This window comes from Salvelinus namaycush, chromosome 16 (assembly GCF_016432855.1).
Source record: "Salvelinus namaycush isolate Seneca chromosome 16, SaNama_1.0, whole genome shotgun sequence".
In the NCBI taxonomy this organism is placed as follows: Eukaryota; Metazoa; Chordata; class Actinopteri; order Salmoniformes; family Salmonidae; genus Salvelinus; species Salvelinus namaycush.
The window spans coordinates 16,910,701-16,930,056 of NC_052322.1; the positions used below are offsets into that span (position 1 = coordinate 16,910,701).

Sequence of the window (19,356 nt, forward strand, 5' to 3'; positions counted from 1 at the left end):
CCCTCTGGACTAGAGTGAAAATGGTGGTATTCATTTGGGCAAACGTATCAACATTTTGTGCAACGGAAAACAAGTGTTTCTTATTGGACAAGTTCAGATAGTACCTCCATGTTTCAGCCCATTTTCTTCTGTTTCGTGCCTAGTGAACACAACCCTGTTCTTGTCCGACTCTAGGCCCAGGATGATGGGAGCTCCCTATGGACTAGTTTCAGATTCCCCCATCTCCATCTTTCCATTCCTTCTCCCATCCCATTAGAGGCAGAAGCATCGCCATCACATAGCATAGGTTAGCCTTTCCCCCCGGCCCAAAATCAAACCTGAGAAGGAATGAATGGTGCTCACAAATTTTAACGAGGCAGAGTGTTGCCAGGTTTAACGTTTGCAGTTTATTAACACGGTAACAAGGAGAGGAGTGAGTGATGGCGGGTTGAGGGAGATGGCAGGAAGGCTGTACAAATCCACGCCAAGCCCAGTCCACATTCCATCACCATCCGGAGAAGGAGAACTCTAGTTGGATTGTTGACAGTGAACTTTCTGGAAGAGTGTAGTGGCAACATATCAACCAGCTCATATAACTTTCACTCACGTTTGCCCTCTTTCCTGTAGCTGCTCAGTGATTCTGTAAGTCATTTACACCAAAATATAATAGGAAATCGGCCCAATATAGGTACTATCTAACACATTATGGGATGCAAGACAAATACAGAAAGCCATAACAGACCAATGACTGGCAATGAGTCACAAGGACAAGGACCGTTCGTCACCTATAGTTATGGTTTTGTCTAGTTCCCAGTTTGTTCCAGAGACATTCCCCACGTACTGGGCACAGACGTCAATTCATTGTCTATTCCACATTGGTTCAATATAATTTCATTGAAATTACATTGATTCAACCAGTGGGCAAGGACTCCTTGTTACTGAGCCCATCAAGGCCCTGAATGGTGAACCACTGATCCATTCACTGCTCTTTGTCATGTTGGCACGGTTAGGGACACCCATACACAGCTCTTAACATAGTGTTTTCAACTTACATATTTGACATACAGTGCATTCAGAAGTATTCAGACTCCTTGACTTCTTCCCCATTTTGTTACGTTACAGCCTTATTCTAAAATTGATTACATGTATTTTTTCCCTCATCAATCTACACACAATACCCCATAACGACAAAGCGAAAAACAAGTTTTCAGAAATGTTTGCAAATGTATTATAGGTATAGAACAGAAATACCTTATTTACATAAGTATTCAGATTTTCGAACTTGAGCTCAGGTGCATCCTGTTTCCATTGATCATCCTTGAGATGTTTTCAAAAACTTGATTGGAGTCCACCTGTGGTAAATTCAATTGATTGGACAGGATTTGGAAAGGCACACACCTGTCTATATAAGGTCCCATAATTGACAGTGCATGTCAGAGGAAAAACCAAGCCACGAGGTCAAAGGAATTGTCCGTAAAGCTCTGAGACAGGATTGTGTCGAGGCACAAATCTGGAGAAGGGTCCGAAAAAAAGTCTGCAGAATTGAAGGTCCCCAAGAACACAGTGGCCTCCATCGTTCTTAATTGGAAGAAGTTTGAGAGCTGGCCGCCCGCCCAAACTGAGGGAGGTGACCAAGAACCCGATGGTCACTCTGAAAGAGCTCCAGAGTTCCTCTGTGGAGATGAGGGAACCTTCCAAAAGGAAAACCATCTATCTCTGCAGCACACCACCAATCAGGCCTTTATGGTAGACTGTCCAGATGGAAGCCACTCCTCAGTAAAAGGCACATAACAGCCTACTTGGAGTTTCTCCTAGTCTGAGAGCACCTAAAGGACTCTCAGACCAGGAGAAACAAGAGTCTCTGGTCTGATGAAACAAAGATTGAACTATTTGGCCTGAATGCCAAGTGTCACATCTGGAGGAAACCTGGCACCATCCCTATGCTGAAGCATGCTGGTGGCATCATCATGCTGTGGGGATGTTTTTCAGTGGCAGGGACTGGCAGACTAGATGAACAGAGAAAAGTACAGCGATATCCTTGATGAAAACCTTCTCCAGAGCGCTCAGGACCTAAGACTGGGGCGGAGGTTCACTTTCCAACAGGACAACGACACTAAGCACACAGCCAAGACAATACAGGAGTGTCTTCAGGACAAGTCTCTGAATGTCCTTGACTAGCCCAGCCAGAGCCCAGACTTGAATCCGATCGAACAAATAGCTGTGCAGCAACGCTCCCCATCCAACCTGATAGAGCTTGAGAGGATCTGCAGAGAAGAATGGAAGATACTCCCCAAATACAGGTGTGCCAAGCTTGTAGTGTCATACCCAAGAAGACTTGAGTCTGTAATCGCTGCCAAAGGTGCTTCAACAAAGTACTGAGTAAAGGGTCTGAATACTTACTTTTTAATTTAATACATTTGCAAACATTTCTAAAAACCAGTTTTTGCTTTGTCATTATAGGGTATTGTGTGTATATTGCTGAGGGTAAAAAACAATTTAATCCATTTTCGAAGAAGGCTGTAAAGTAACAAAATGTGGAAAAAGTCAAGGGGTCTGAATACTTTCCAAATGCACTGTACATGATTACATTGTGCATGTTCATTTGTACAGTACTTATTATTCAACATGTTCTCACCTTTGATTTGAACTCACAGCCTCTTGGTTCATGGTTGCAATCTTCCTGCTACACCACCAGGCCCGTGTCAATGCCTGAGCGCACCTGTACTGCTACACTTTGGAATTTAACTCAGTTCTGTTACAAATACACCCAAGAAAAACAATGTTATTGATCATAGTGATTAAGGAGTAACATAAAAACAGAGTAAAATGCCCCACCAACGTTAGACAACTATACAGAAAAGCCTCAAATTGCTGTGATAATGATGAGAGAATAGTCAGATTAACTGATAAATAGAATAGCAGTACCGACAGCACTATTTTTCTAAGGGCAGATATATATTCTCGGTAATAAATGTGTTGGGGACTTCTGAGAACGCTACAGACTATGTGGCACTGCAGAACGATCAGCATTCAGTTCAAAGCCCATGTGAGGGTCATATTAAAAAGTCAGTATTAAAAAAGTGTCATTGTCCCACTTACCTAAAACCCCCAATTCCATTCCATTACTTATAAAACAAATGTCCCGAGAATGTCTTAAAAATGTCCTGACATTGTCCTCAACGACGTCCTGGAAACGTACAGGGAACTAGACAAAGCTCCCCCAGAGAATCTTCCCAGAGGACCATCATGCGATGTCCTGATGACTGGTAAAACAAATGTCATGAAAACGGCTTAAAGATGTCCTCACATGGTCTTCATCAACATCCTGGTAACTTACAGGGAAGTAGACAAAGGTACCCCAGAGAACGTTCCCTTGGGACTAGAAACATTTATGTCCTGAGAGTTCCCCTTGAGAATCATGACAGAACATCCTGGCTAAAGCAAACTAGGACATGTCTGGAACATCCTTTTGTGCTCGTTGAATGACATGAGGAGAACGTCCTGTCAAAGCCAAACAGTGTCTTGGCCTCCAGAGTGGTGCAGTGGTCTAAGGCACTGCATTGCAGTGCTAGCTGTGCCACTAGAGATTCTGGGTTCGAGTCCAGGCTCTGTTGCAGCTGGCCGCGACCGGGAGACCATTGCAGCGGCGCACAATTGCAGCGTTGTCCTGGTTAGGTGAGGGTTTGGCCGGCAGGGATGTTCTTGTCCAATCGTGCACTATTGACTCCTGTGGGCGTGTACGGGAGTGTACGCTGACACGGTCGCCAGGTGTACCGTGTTTCCTCCGACACATTGGTGCTGCTGGCTTCCGGGTTAAGTGGGCTTTGTTTCAAGAAGCAGTGCGCCTGGTTGGGTTGTGTTTCTGAGGACGCACGGCTCTTGACCTTCGCCTCTCCCGAGTCTATACGGGAGTTGCAACGATGAGACAAGATTGCAACTACCAATTGGATACCATGAAATTGGGGAGAAAAAAGAGGTAAAAAAAAGTTAAACAGGGTCGTTCCCTAACGGTCATTCAAAAACCTTATTGTACCATACTGCCAGTAGTAAACCAGGACCTGTACTGGTAGTCCCCTTGTGTTTGCTGAATGTCCTGTCTAAAACATCTCCTTGTGGTCAATGAGGACAACTTTATGTCAAATCTACCAAGTTTCAATACCAGGAATAATTTGTATTTGTCCAGAGAGTACCAGGAAATAGAGCAAAAATTGGCAGCTCTCTAGGCCCTCTAATCTTTTATTAGGGATCCTAATAAATCAAAATCAAATTAAAGTGTTTCAAACCAAGATATGGTCACTCTGCCAGGGTTCTCCCTAAATAAGAAGCCGCTGCGCCACTATGTAAAGATTTCAGAGCAAATTAAACTGATACTTAGTAATAATAAAGTAACTATCTTCGAAAAAAGACATATTTATCAAAAACGACTGCTTTCAGCACCTAAAGAATAGTAGGCCACAATTACACAGAACAATGTCGTATTTTTTATAAACGTCATTTTATCTGACGTCGGAGCTCCAGTCTGCCCACACTCGTTGCCGCTCAACTCCATCGTAAATCGTGGAGTATAGCGTTGTCGAATCATACAAACTTTGTAAACGCAGTTAAAGAAAAGTCAAGTGACCAAAGTCGCTAAGCTTGCTAGATAACCTCCTTCAACGAATGACAGAATATGTCCTATATTTGGCTAAATTGAATGGATGATTATAGGCCTATAGATAGCAGACCAGCGCATGGATAACATTCAGGGAGATGAAGAGTATAAATAGTTTAAATATCAAAGTATCTTAACTGGGACCAACACTGTTAAAAATATCCATATCTATTCTCATACCGTTTGTTAATCACACATTCTCTAATGAAGCTCTCATATGGGCAGCAAGTACAAGACAGCACAGAGAAGCAGAGGAAATGGTATAGCGGTATTTTGACATGCATAAGATGTGCTTTGATAATGCAATCTATGGATCACAGAATTTTCATGCGAGACAGGAGTTGGGATTTTGGGTTTCAGTGGGATTGGGACTGGATAGGAAAATAACCTAGGCTCTAGGACAGGAGAAAATCGATTTTTCCCTCATGCATCTCTGAATTGTTAACAGACTTCATGTCTGTGACAGACATGCCTATGTAGTGAATTTTGCATTGGCCTATCAAATTACAGCTCAAAGAGGCACAAGTTATTTTATAGGCTAAACTTTATGGGTTTCCTGTAGGGTTTATTAACTGCATTCGGGTCGCGTGTGCAGTCCGGCAGTGTCAATTATGCGTGTGCTTTGAATTCATGGCGACTTTGTGTGCAGTAAATAGGCTAGGCTAGAGGCTTCCATCCGACAACCTGTTTGGATTTTTTGCTAATCTGCTGCTGTGCATGTTGTGTATTTTGTGGAATTGCATTAGTGCGTCAATGGGAATTTTGTTTGTAATTTTCAGTGTCTTCTCATTTTATTTTTAACATTCACTAGTGAACATCAAAATACTTTATCATAGCATTTTACTGCGACTAAACCGGGACCTGTACTGAACGTTCCTTTATGGTCCTGAGGTGAACGTGTTATTTTAATTATCCTAGAACATTCTCAGAACAGTGGGATAACATATTGCCACAACCATAAAAGGGACCTAATGGGAATGTTGCCTAATGTTCTTAGGACATCCCCTGTTTGCTGGGGGAGCACCTATGCTTCCATGTCTGTTTTTCATGGCCAGGGATTATCACTGAGTCTGTAAACTCATCTTGGTCCAGACGAGTTCCAGACCAGGACACTTCCATCCACACCAGCCCAGCCCCTCTCTAGCGCTACCCCAGTCCCACTCCCTATTCCCAGCCCCCCAGCCCCCCAGCCCCCCTACCACATAACATAATCCCAACCCCCTACCCAAGTCTCAGTCCCAGCCTCTCTACCCCCAGCCCCTCTACATCCCTTATCAGTCAGGGGAGACATAATGAGGGGGAGATTTAGCCTTTTTAGTGCCATTAGTTCTATTCCCTGTCTAGTCATAATCAGACCAGTGAAGATGCTTGACATGTTTTTCATTACGACATAGCTTAGTGGCGCTGTCGAATTAGGTAATCAGCTGGTGCCAGGCACACAGGTACACCACACATGCACGCATGCACATACTGTATAAACACACACACACACTGAGCGAGGGTGAACAAAAACTCAGCCCAGCCAGGTTCCAAACAGGGCACATTGTCTCATGTCTGTGTGCTGCGTCTGCAATTGTCTCTAATTCAGAAATTCTGACATTGATTCAAGGAACTCTACATTCCATTGGCTCTTATGGTTTTTCCCGCTATGTGTCTTGGAGCCTTGGCCCCCATTAACACGATACCAATCTCACCAATGGCTCCAGTCAGTACGGGTCTCTAGCTCTCCCATGGGCTCCTCAATGCAACCTTTCCAACTCCAGTCTAGGAGGATCCACATCCCCCACCATCCCCTTCCACTCCCCAAGGAGGTGGGCATCAGGACAAACAATCAATGTCAGTGACAGATCCACGTCAGACAGATGAGATGGAGGGTAGGAGGATAATTATGGGAATGTTCTGAAAGACACTCTCTGTGTCATTATGACCTCCAGCATGCACATTTGTGGCCTGCTGGAGGTCATTTTGCAGGGCTCTGGCAGTGCACCTCCTTGCACAAAGGCGGAGGTAGCGGTCCTGCTGCTGGGTTGTTGCCCTCCTACGGCCTCCTCCACGTCTCCTGATGTACTGGCCTGTCTCCTGGTAGCGCCTCCATGCTCTGGACACTACGCTGACAGACACAGCAAACCTTTTTGCCACAGCTCGCATTGATGTGCCATCCTGGATGAACTGCACTACCTGAGCCACTTGTGTGGGTTGTAGACTCCGTCTCATGCTACCACTAGAGTGAGAGCACCGCCAGCATTCAAAAGTGACCAAAACATCAGCCAAGAAGCATAGGAACTGAGAAGTGGTCTGCGGTCACCACCTGCAGAATCACTCCTTTTTTGGGGGTGTCTTGCTAATTGCCTATAATTTCCACCTTTTGTCTATTCCATTTGCACAACAGCATGTGAAATTGATTGTCAATCAGTGTTGCTTCCTAAGTGGACAGTTTGATTTCACAGAAGTGTGATTGACTTGGAGTTACATTGTGTTGTTTAAGTGTTCCCTTTATTTTTTTGAGCAGTGTATAATGAACTTATCCTCTGCAGCAGAGGTAACTCTGCTTCTTCCTTTCCTGTAGCGGTCCTCATGAGAGCCCATTTCATCATAGCGCTTGATGGTTTATGCGACTGCACTTGAATAAACTTTCCAAGTTCCTGAAACTTTACTGATTGACTGACCTTCGTGTCTTAAAGTAATGATGGACTGTCGTTTCTCTTTGCTTATTTGAGCTGTTCTTACCATAATATGGACTTAGTATTTTACCAAATAGGGATATCTTCTGTATAAAACCCCTACCTTGTCACAACACAACTGTTTGGCTCAAACGCATTTGGAAGGAAAGAAATACCACAAATTGACTTTTAACAAGGCACACCTGTTAATTGAAATGCCTTCCAGGTGACTACCTCGTGAAGCTGGTTGAGAGAATGCCAAGAGTGTGCAAAGCTGTCATCAAGGCAAAGGGTGGCTACTTTGAAGAATCTCAAATAAAATGTATTTTGATTTGTTTTACACTTTTTGGTTACTACATGATTCCATATGTGTTATTTCATAGTTTGATGTCTTCACTATTATTCTACAATGTAGAAAATAGTAAAAATAAAGAAAAACCCTTGAATCAGTAGGTGTGTCCAAACTTTTGATTGGTACTGTATATTACTGTAAATACTGATCACATTCCTTGTGTATAATCATATATTTTGATACACTGAATGTCAAATAATATTGTTAATATTATTTGTACCTCCTGTTTCAGGAAGTGATGTCACTGAGTACTGCCCCTATATACAGTGGCTTGCAAAAGTATTCACCCCCCTTGGCATTTTTCCTATTTTGTTGCCTTACAACCTGGAATTAAAATAGATTTTTGGGGGGTTTGTATCATTTGATTTACACAACATGCCTACCACTTTAAAGATGCAAAATATTTTTTATTGTGAAACAAACAGGAAATAAGACAAAAAAACAGAAAACATGAGCGTGCATAACTATTCAACATAACCCCCCCCCCCCCAAAAAAAGTCAATATTTTGTAGAGCCACCTTTTGCAGAATTTACAGCTGCACGTCTCTTGGATGCCTCTATAAGCTTGGCACATCTAGCCACTGGGATTTTTGCCCATTCTTCAAGGCAAATCTGCTCCAGCTCCTTCAAGTTGGATGGGTTCCGTTGGTGTACAGCAATCTTTAAGTCATACCACAGATTCTCAATTGGATTGAGGTCTGGGCTTTGACTAGGCCATTCCAAGACATTTAAATGTTTCCCCTTAAACCACTCGAGTGTTGTTTAGCAGTATGCTTAGGGTCATTGTCCTGCTGGAAGGGGAACCTCTGTCCCAGTCTCAAATCTCTGGAAGACTGAAACAGGTTTCCCTCAAGAATTTCCCTGTATTTAGTGTCATCCATCATTCCTTCAATTCTGACCAGTTTCCCAGTCCCTGCCGATGAAAAACATCCCCACAACATGAAGCTACCACCACCATGCTTCACTGTGGTGTTCCCGGGGTGATGAGAGGTGTTGGGTTTGCGCCAGACATAGCGTTTTCCTTGATGGCCAAAAAGCTCAATTTTAGTCTCATCTGACCAGAGTACCTTCTTCCATATGTTTGGGGAGTCTCCCACATGCCTTTTGGCGAACACTAAACGTGTTTGCTTATTTTTTTTCTTTAAGCAATAGCTTTTTTTTCTGGCCACTCTTACGTAAAGCCCAGCTTTGTGGAGTGTACGGCTTAAAGTGGTCTTATGGACAGATACTCCAATCTCCGCGGTGGAGCTTTGCAGCTCGTTCAGGCTGGATTTAATGGTGCTCCGTGGGATGTTCAAAGTTTCAGATATTTTTTTAGAACCCAACCCTGATCTGTACTTCTCCACAACTTTGTCCCTGACCTGTTTGGAGAGCTCCTTGGTCTGCATGATGGCGCTTGCTTGGTGGTGCCTCTTGCTTAGTGGTGTTGCAGACTCTGGGGCCTTTCAGAACAGGTGAATATATACTGAGATCATGCGACAGATCATGTGACACTTAGATTGCACACAGGTGGACTTTATTTAACTAATTATATGACTCCTGAAGGTAATTGGTTGCACCAGATCTTATTTAGGGGCTTCATAGCAAAGGGGGTGAATACATATACACACACCACTTTTCCATTTTTTTTTTTTATTTTTTTAAAGAAGTTCTTTTCTTCATTTCACTTGTCCAATTTGGACTATTTTGTGTATGTCCATCCAAATAAAAATCCATTTAAATTGCAGGTTGTAATGCAATAAAATATGAAAAACGCCAAGGGGGATGAATACTTTTGCAAGGCACTGTATAGGACCTTCCACCCCCATCTGGGATATGGATGCCGTTGTTATGAATAAAATCCCCTCGGAGCATGAGTAACAGTGTGCAGCGTTTTCCTTTCTGTTTTCCATCAAATACATCAAACTCATGGTTTCCTTGTGTTTGATGCCATCCCATTTGCACCGTTCTGGACATTATTATGAGCCGTCCTCCCCTCAGCAGCCTCCTGTAGTTTAGAGTACCCTGCCTAGGTATCAGTGGGTCTTGGGCTGAGTAACTGTTTGGAAAAACTTGGGTTGCTGTGAAAAAAATCAAAGCATGCGCAAAACATAATATACAGGAGCTTGGCGTGCTTCTCCAAGGGAGAGACAGTCTCTCTGACTGTGTCCCAAATGGAACCCTATGCCCTTTATATATGTAGAGAAGTGGGTGACATTTAGGACACAGGCTCTGTCTGCTCTGCTCTCTGCAGGTAGCCTTGTTTGGAAGTGCTGACAAATAGGAGAGCGAGACAGAAAGCCACCTCTCATCCAAACAACGTCCCCTCTTTATTGTTCAGCTGCAATCTAGTTTTTGAAAAATTCCTATCTGTATTGTATGATTGGGAGAAAAAAGGTTTTACTGCATTGCTTGTTACAATGAAGGGAGAACAGAGGAAGCACCCTGTCTAAAAAGCAGGTTGGCTTTTATTGGGATGATTCATGTACTAGGGGCAGCTCTGCAGAGTAGTCCCTTCCCTAGCTTGCACAGTCAAGAAATCATAAAATTGTATTTTAAACCTGACCCTAACCTAAACCCTAACTTTAACCACACTGCTAACATTATGCCTAACCCTAACCCTAACCCTCACCTTAAAATAAGACCAAAAGCAATGGTTTGTTGTCAAGAATTTTTACGATATATAGGGGGCTCCCAAGTGAACGGGGCTCCCGAGTGGCACAGGTCTAAGGTACTGCATCTCAGTGCTAGAGGCGTCACTACAGGCCCTGGTTCGATTCCAGGCTGTATCACAACCGACTGTGATTGGGAGTCCCATAGGGCGGGGCACAGTTGGTCCAGCATCGTCCGGGGTTTGGCCGGGGTAGGCCATTAGTAAAATAAGAATTTGTTCTTAACCTCTTGGCGCACGGATCCCTTTAACGGAATCATTTTCGTAAACAACCGCTGAATTGCAGAGCGCCAAATTTAAAGAAAATACTAAAAATATTTATTTTCATGAAATCACAAGTGAAATATACCAAAACACAGCTTAGCTTGTTGTTAATCCACCTATCGTGTCAGATTTTGAAAATATGCTTTACAGCGAAAGCAATCCAAGCGTTTGTGAGTTTATCGATCACTGGACAAAACATTACGAACAGCTAGCAGCAATGTAGATTGGTCACGAAAGTCCGAAAAGCAATAAAATTAATCGCTTACCTTTGATGATCTTCGGATGATTGCACTCACGAGACTCCCAGTTACACAATAAATGTTCCTTTTGTTCGATAAATATTATTTTTATATCCAAAAACCTCCATTTGGTTGGTGCGTTATGTTCAGAAATCAACAGGATCCAGCAGTCATGAAGGGAAGACGAAAATTCCAAATAGTATCCGTAAAGTTCGTAGAAACATGTCAAATGTTTTTTATAATCAATCCTCAGGTTGTTTTTAACATAACTAATCAATCATATTTCAACCGGACGGTAAACTATCAATACTAGAGAGAAAGAAAATGTTGAGCAACAACTTTCGCGCGCATGAAGTAATCAAAGGACACCTGGCCATCCACTGACGCGTTTTGATAAATCTCGCTCATTGTTCAAAATAAAAGCTTGAAACTATGTATAAAGCCTGTTCACAACCTGTGGAAGCCACTGGAAAAGGAATCTGGTTGATATCCCTTTAAATGGAGGATAGGCAGGCAATAGAACAGGGATTTTTCAAAATAAGAGCCACTTCCGGGTTGGTTTTCCTCAGGTTTTCGCCTACAAAATCAGTTCTGTTATACTCACAGACAATATTTTGACAGTTTTGGAAACTTTAGAGTGTTTTATATCCTAATCTGTCAATTATATGCATATTCTAGCATCTGGGCCTGAGAAATAGGCCGTTTACATTGGGAACATTATTTTTCCAAACATAAAAATTCTGCCTCCTAGCGTCAAGAAGTTAACTGACTTGCCTAGTTAAATAACTCTGCCTCCAGGACAGGATTCATCCCAATAAACATCAACCTGTGTTTTAAAAAGGCAAGCTACTTCACCAGATAAGACACAACCCATTAGTGCTTCGCTTCTACAAAACCTGTCTTGATTTATTCCTTGCAGAGACAATAATGCACAACACTGATAATGTTGCATTTGTACTTGGCACAAGAGTAGGTAACCATTGTCACGAGCTGCCATAGCCTTCTGGTGGGAATCATTGCCCACCATGGGAGGTACTCTGCTAAAGCCGTCACACCATCACCCCACAGACCCCAGTAAGTTTCTAAACAGGGAGGAATCGTGCTAGCTAACTAAAGCCTCATTAAAGCTATACAGGCTTGTTTACATAACCCTGAACCAGTCAGACAGCCAGACAGAAAGACAGAAACCTCACAATTTCACAATGGGCCCATTCATAAACTCAACCTCTCCTCTCTGGGATAGGATAGGAGGTGGAAAAGGAGGAAAAACGGTTGCTCTTAGCATTTGGGCAGATTAATAATTGCGATCACTCAGCTCGTCTGATGCTGATAATGGGGCGATGGGAAATTCCTGTCAGGGAGTCTCAGTCGAAGACGTGGTTTTGCAACCGCTTTGGCAGGCAGGCTCTTTCGGGGGGGGGGGGGGGGGTGTTTGTGTGTGTGTGTGTGTGTGTGTGTGTGTGTGTGCGCGTGCGTATGTTAGATGCCAGGACAGAGAATGAGTCGCGGCATGCTCACAAAGCTGTCATTAAACACATTTTAGGGAAACATAAGACAATCAAAACTCTCAAGTATGTGCCTGGCATGGCCTTCAACTCTCAAGCAATAAGGAGGAAATGTATTGTTGAAATAGAGTGCCTTTCTCTTGCCCCATTTCTTGGAACCCTATGGTATGGTAGTTAAAAGATGTATGAGTTTTGGGAATTGTCCCTCCCTCTCATGACATCATTTTAAATACGGTAAGTCATTTGTATACCGATCCAGTCTTCATTCCTGTCCCAAACACACTAAAAGTAATGTCTGATTCACCTGTATAAGAAATGACAGGTTAGTGGTTAGTCTAACACAATTAACACAGGCAGTATAAATACTGGTAGAAGGGTCTGATACAGTCCAAATCCAGGCTTTAGATGCAGCCGAAATGGAATTTAAAGGGCTTTCCCTTGGATCAGCAGATTACTGTTGTAGTTTGACTGGTGTAGATAAAGTCTTTGTGTTTGGTGTGTGTGGGTACAGTGTATGGCACTTTGGGCTCAACAATGCTTCCATGAGCAGAACTCTCTTATTAAGGCATTCATGACTTGATGCTAACAAGCTCGTACAAGTGGCTGGACTGACATTTGTGCAATGGAGGCTAAAAGCTGCTTATTAGGGCCTTGTGATACACAGACCACCCAAGATATTTATATTTTAAAGAATTATTCATACCCCCATTATAACTCCATTATATGACTGGTCGAGGCGGTAAAAAGGCTCGCAATCCTCTGTAAAATGCATTGATTATTGATACTTTTAGTCTTCGCCAATATACACTGAGTGTACAAAACTTTAGGAACACCTGCTCTTTCCATGACATAGACTGACAATGTGAATCCAGGTGAAACCTATGATCCTTTATTGATGTCACTTCAATCAGTGTAGATGAAGGGGAGGAGACAGGTTAAAGAAAGATTTTGAAGCCTTGAGACAATTGAGACATGGAATGTGTATGTGTGCCATTCAGAGGGTGAATGGGCAAGACAAAATATTTAAGTGCCTTTGAACAGGGTATGGTAGTAGGTGCCAGGCGAACTGGTTTGAGTTTGTTAAGAACTGTAACACTGCTGGGTTTTTCCCTCTCAACAGTTTCCTGTGTGTATCAAGAATGGTCCACCACCCAAAGGATATCCAGCCAACTTGACACAACTGTGGAGAGCATTGGAGTCAACATGGGCCCCCCATCCCTGTGGAACGCTTTAGACACATTGTAGAGTCCATCCCCCTGGCGAATTGAGGCGGTTCTGAGGGCAAAACGGGATGCAACTCAATATCTGGAAGATCTTTACACTCAGTGTAAATGTTAAGCTTTTTTCAGCACTAATATGTATTTAGTAAAGACAGAAATAACATAATATTTGACCATAGTTTAATTTTGATCTCATTACAATATATCATACTGTATTAGTTATTAAAAAGCAAATCAGTATAAAACATAATGGTACTCCAATCTGTGCTAGTCTTGAAACTTTATATAAGGGTGAGAAAAAATATGAATATCCATTTGTGGTTACATTTGAACATAAACTCCATGTACGTCCAAATTCAATTCTTAACAATGTGTATTAATTAAATATTATAATAATTTACAGAAAACTTAATCAGCTATATGGCGAAAAAAACGTATAGATATACACAACACAAATCTATATGTGAGTATTTTCTAATTGAATAGATAACATGATCAGTCTCTTTTGCTGAAACAACTGGCATTTTATAAAACAATATTTAACATCTTTTCTGCTTGACCGTGGCAGTTATATAATTTGGCATAAGCGTAACTTGGAAACACTGTATATTAAATACATCGGTATAAAACAGAATGGCCAACACACTCGCATTTCATTTAAACGCTCTAACCAAATAGGTTAGTTTGGATTTGAATCCCACAAAATAGTTCCAGACAGAAACTATTCTCTGTTAACCCAAGTAAAATGTTGTGTAAATTTGGTCAGCTGCGTGATTAACTTTTGTGTTCATACGTGTTAGAAATTGAGAGTTACAGCAAAAATGAAGTCTCCACCCTCACAAAAGGAAACCCTCAGCCAAAGCCCCCCCCCCCCCCTTCTGATCCATGTGGGCACACGCACGAAGCACTCGAGGCGAAACAGTTTAAGCACCGCCTTCGCCCAATCCTGATAAGTCCAAATAACCAGTGACGAAAACCCCAAAACCGGAACTAATGTTGCTCTCATGCATCTCGTACAATGCATCTGAGCATCTTTGCATCATCCAGTGTATATACACACTCACAGGTCTATGTACTGTACTTACTTACTGCCATACAAATGAATAGATTGACATAAAAACCTTTCAAATAAAAACATTTCATTGAGTGATTTGAAGTCTTGTCTATTAGGATTTGTCTGTTGGAATGTACTTAATGTCTTTCTTGGCCCATGGGAGTGCTTGCTTTCATGGTGTCTGTGGAGAGACACAGTCCTAAAGCTTTCAAAACTGTCCTTTCTCCTCCATGGATGGTGATAGGCCAGAAGCATCTGTTAGTAGTCCAATTAGATACAGATGCCTTGCGTGGCCAGGGCCCTGGTGTCCAATGGGAAGAGGTAAGGTATACCCCCAGCTCCAAGGCCAGGACGTAAGGCTATACACCCAGCAACATGCCCATGAAGTCAGAGCCATTCTGTATTATGATGGATGCCCCAGCTCCATTGTCCACAAATATTGAGGTGTACTGTCCAACCTGAGGAGATACAATAACATTTTAAATACAATAATATGATTACTATTTGTTTTGTTATAGGGATAATACAACTCATTATACAGTCGTGGCCAAAAGTTTTGAGAATGACACAAATATAAATTTTCACAAAGTCTGCTGCCTCAGTTTGTATGATGGCAATTTGCATATACTCCAGAATGTTATGAAGAGTGATCAGATGAATTGCAATTAATTGCAAAGTCCCTCTTTGCCATGCAAAGGAACTGAATCCCCCAAAAACATTTCCACTGCATTTCAGCCCTGCCACAAAAGGACCAGCTGACATCATGTCAGTGATTCTCTCGTTAACACAGGTGTGTGTTGACGAGGACAAGGCTGGAGATCACTCTGTCATGCTGATTGAGTTCGAATAACAGACTGGAAGCTTCAAAAGGAGAGTGGTGCTTAGAATCATTGTTCTTCCTCTGTCAACCATGGTTACCTGCAAGGAAACACGTGCCGTCATCATTGCTTTGCACAAAAAGGGCTTCACAGGCTGCCAGTAAGAGTGCACCTAAATCAACCATTTATCGGATCATCAAGAACTTCAAGGAGAGTGGTTCAATGGTTTTGAAGAAGGCTTCAGGGTGCCCAAGAAAGTCCAGCAAGCGCCAGGACCATCTCCTAAAGTTGATTCAGCTGCGGGATCGGGGCACCACCAGTACAGAGCTTGCTCAGGAATGCCAGCAGGCAGGTGTGAGTGCATCTGCACGCACAGTGAGGCGAAGACATTTGGAGGATGGCCTGGTGTCAAGAAGGGCAGCAAAGAAGCCACTTCTCTCCAGAAAAAACATCAGGGGCAGACTGATATTCTGCAAAAGGTACAGGGATTGGACTGCTGAGGACTAAGGTAAAGTCATTTTCTCTGATGAATCCCCTTTCCGATTGTTTGGGGCATCCAGAAAAAAGCTTGTCCGAAGAAGACAAGGTGAGCGCTACCATCAGTCCTGTGTCATGCCAACAGTAAAGCATCCTGAGACCATTCATGTGTGGGGTTGCTTCTCAGCCAAGGGAGTGGGCTCACTCACAATTTTGCCTAAGAACACAGCCATGAATAAAGAATGGTACCAACACATCCTCCGATAGCAACTTCTCCCAACCATCCAGGAACAGTTTGGTGACGAACAATGCCTTTTCCAGCATGATGGAGCACCTTGCCATAAGGCAAAAGTGATATCTAAGTGGCTCGGGAACAAAACATCGATATTTTGGGTCCATGGCCTGGAAACTCCCCAGACCTTAATCCCATTGAAAACTTGTGGACAATCCTCAAGAGGCGGGTGGACAAACAAAACCCCACAAATTCTGATAAACTCCAAGCATTGATCATGCAAGAATGGGCTGCCATCGATCAGGATGTGGCCCAGAAGTTAATTGACAGCATGCCAGGCCGGATTGCAGAGGTCTTGAAAAATTAGGGTCAACACTGCAAATATTGACTCTTGCATCAACTTCATGTAATTGTCAATAAAAGCTTTTGACACTTATGAAATGCTTGTAAATATACTTCAGTATTCCATAGTAACGTCTGACAAAAATATCTAAAGACACTGAAGCAGTCAACTTTGCGGAAATTAATATTTGTGTCATTCTCAAAACTTTTGGCCATGACTGTACAATAGTAATTATACTTCTCAACCCTTCTTAAAGGCTTTTTATTCAGCTCAACCCTACTGGAGAATCTAAATGGTGAGCGTGGTTTGATAAATATGAGCCTACCTGTAGCTCTAGTAACCCTTGCACATTCACTGTGAAGATCTTGCTGTTACTTTCCAATCCAACAATCATCTCTAATGACCTGCAATGACAAAGAAAACAAAAAATGATTGACAATTAATCATCATCTTTTTTCCTGAACTTTATATTTGTTCTAAATAACTTCACTTAATCTATACACACCTAACATGTTCTGAAACTAAATAATCTAATTGCATGATACTTCATGCAAAATATGTTTTTGTACACATTAAATAAACATGCTATTGCTTCATTTTGAGTCTTGAATCATCATAATCATTACAGTGAGTCTTTAATGAAGTCTGCAGTGCAGAGAGTAATATGTAATATAGCAGGCGTGGAGTCTAGTCGTACAACTCTTGCTGAGACCACTGGCTCCTGTTTAGTGGAAAACGCAACATTTTTATGGTGAATCAATCATGTTTGTCTTCACTTTAACTGCCATCGCAATGAGCCTCATTTCACATTCTCTGCATTTTCATGTGTGGGAGAGCGAGACAGGCTGGAGGCATAGGGGTGGAAAGGCAAAAAAAATGAGCCCACTTTTTCGGATAACAATATTATTTATACATTTCTTTCATAATACCAGGTTGTGAAGCAAGGTTGTTGGCCTGTATATATGGAGGAAATCTTGGGTACCGTTTGTTTCAACATTTCAGATTTTGCTTACTTTATATAAACAAAAAAGGCCAAAGTATGTGAACAGCAGTACTCATATCACCGAAAATGGGTGTGTAATATTCTGGTATTTACAAATGAGTGTGTAAAATTCATCCTTCACACTTCCCAAAAAGGGCATTTCTCTATTCAGGGTCATATTCAATAGGCAACTAATTCAACAAAAATAGGACTGAAACAGGGAGGGACTACCTGAACCTTTCCAATATGACATTTTCCTTTTCTTCATTGCAAAATGTTTTGCTATGATGATAAACGACCCTGGCCTGTGGTGTTGGTAGCAGCAGCAGGGTTTCTCAGGTGTCAAAGGTGAGTCTAGAACGATTTTGGAGGCGAAAGGGACCAAGGGAAGAAGTGAGAGGACATTTCATATAAAGACGTTCTTCACTTTTACACAGGAAATGCCTAACTTGCTCCACACAACGTGTTTAACAGCTCATAAAACTGGCATTAAACTCTGATTATCACGCATGGATTCAATGACTGCTGTCAATATAGAGCATTATGAACACAACAAGAAAGGCTGCCCTGGCAGACAATAGAATGGATTAGCTAACTCTTTTGGGGGTGAAGCAAAAATAGTTTTGATGTTGTTTTGTTTTTACTACACTCCAAGTATGTTGCAAAAGCCAGAACAAATCAGAACCATATGGTCATATGTTGAAAGGGTTTGGAGTGGGATGACTAGATATTGAAGGCATTTTCAATCAGGATCTCAGCGATCACTGCCTCATTGCCTATATCCGCTATGGGTCCACGGTCAAACGACCACCCCTCATCACTGTCAAACGCTCCCTAAAACACTTCTGCGAGCAGGCCTTTCTAATCGACCTGGCCCGGGTATCCTGGAAGGATATTGGTTCACCAACTACTTCGCAGACAGAGTTCAGTGTGTCAAATCGGAGGGCCTGTTGTCCGGACCTCGGGCAGTCTCTATGGGGGTACCGCAGGGTTCAATTCTCGGGCCAACTCTTTTCTCTGTATATATCAATGATGTCGCTCTTGCTGCGGGTGATTCCCTGATCCACCTCTACGCAGACGACACCATTCTGTATACATCTGGCCCAACAAGCTTCAATGCCATACAACACTCCTTCCGTGGCCTCCAACTGCTCTTAAATGCTAGTAAAACCAAATGCATGCTTTTCAACCGTTCGCTGCCCGCACCCGCCCACCCGACTAGCATCACTACCCTGGAAGGTTCTGACCTAGAATATGTGGACATTTACAAATACCTAGGTGTCTGGCTAGACTGTAAACTCTCCTTCCAGACTCATATTAAACATCGCCAATACAAAATCAAATCTAGAATCAGCTTTCTATTTTGCAATAAAGTCTCCTTCACTCACGCAGCCAAACTTACCCTAGTAAAACTGACTATCCTACCAATCCTCGACTTCGGCGATGTCATCTACAAAATAGCTTCCAATACTCTACTCAGCAAACTGGATGCAGTCTATCACAGTGCCATCCGTTTTGTCACCAAAGCCGCTTATACCTCCCACCACTGCGACCTGTATGCTCTAGTCGGCTGGCCCTCGCTACATATTTATCGCCAGACCCACTGGCTCCAGGTCATCTATAAGTCTATGCTAGGTAAAGCTCCGCCTTATCTCAGCTCGTTGGTCACGATAACAACACCCACACGTAGCACGCGCTCCAGCAGGTATATCTCACTGGTCATCCCCAAAGCCAACACCTCCTTTGGCCGCCTTTCCTTCCAGTTCTCTGCTGCCAGTGACTGGAATGAATTGCAAAAATCGCTGAAGCTGGAGACTTATATTTCCCTCTCTAACTTTAAACATCAGCTATCTGAGCAGCTAACCGATCGCTGCAGCTGTACGTAGTCCATCTGTATATAACCCACCCAATCTACCTACCTCATCCCCAT

At 42.6% G+C, this 19,356-nt stretch overlaps 1 protein-coding gene across 1 annotated transcript in view; it reads right to left on the minus strand.

Annotated features, from left to right (window-relative positions):
• Positions 1-14,401: 14,401 nt before the first annotated feature.
• c1qtnf12 (C1q and TNF related 12) overlaps positions 14,402-19,356 on the minus strand; it is a 28,233-nt gene continuing 23,278 nt past the window's right edge. Inside the window, exons 7-8 of the mRNA XM_039010054.1 lie at positions 16,770-16,848; positions 14,402-15,032 (exon numbers count right to left, since the gene is read on the minus strand). Coding sequence (XP_038865982.1) covers positions 14,934-15,032; positions 16,770-16,848 — 178 coding nt within the window. The 3' untranslated portion in view covers positions 14,402-14,933. The remainder of the gene's footprint in view (positions 15,033-16,769; positions 16,849-19,356) is intronic.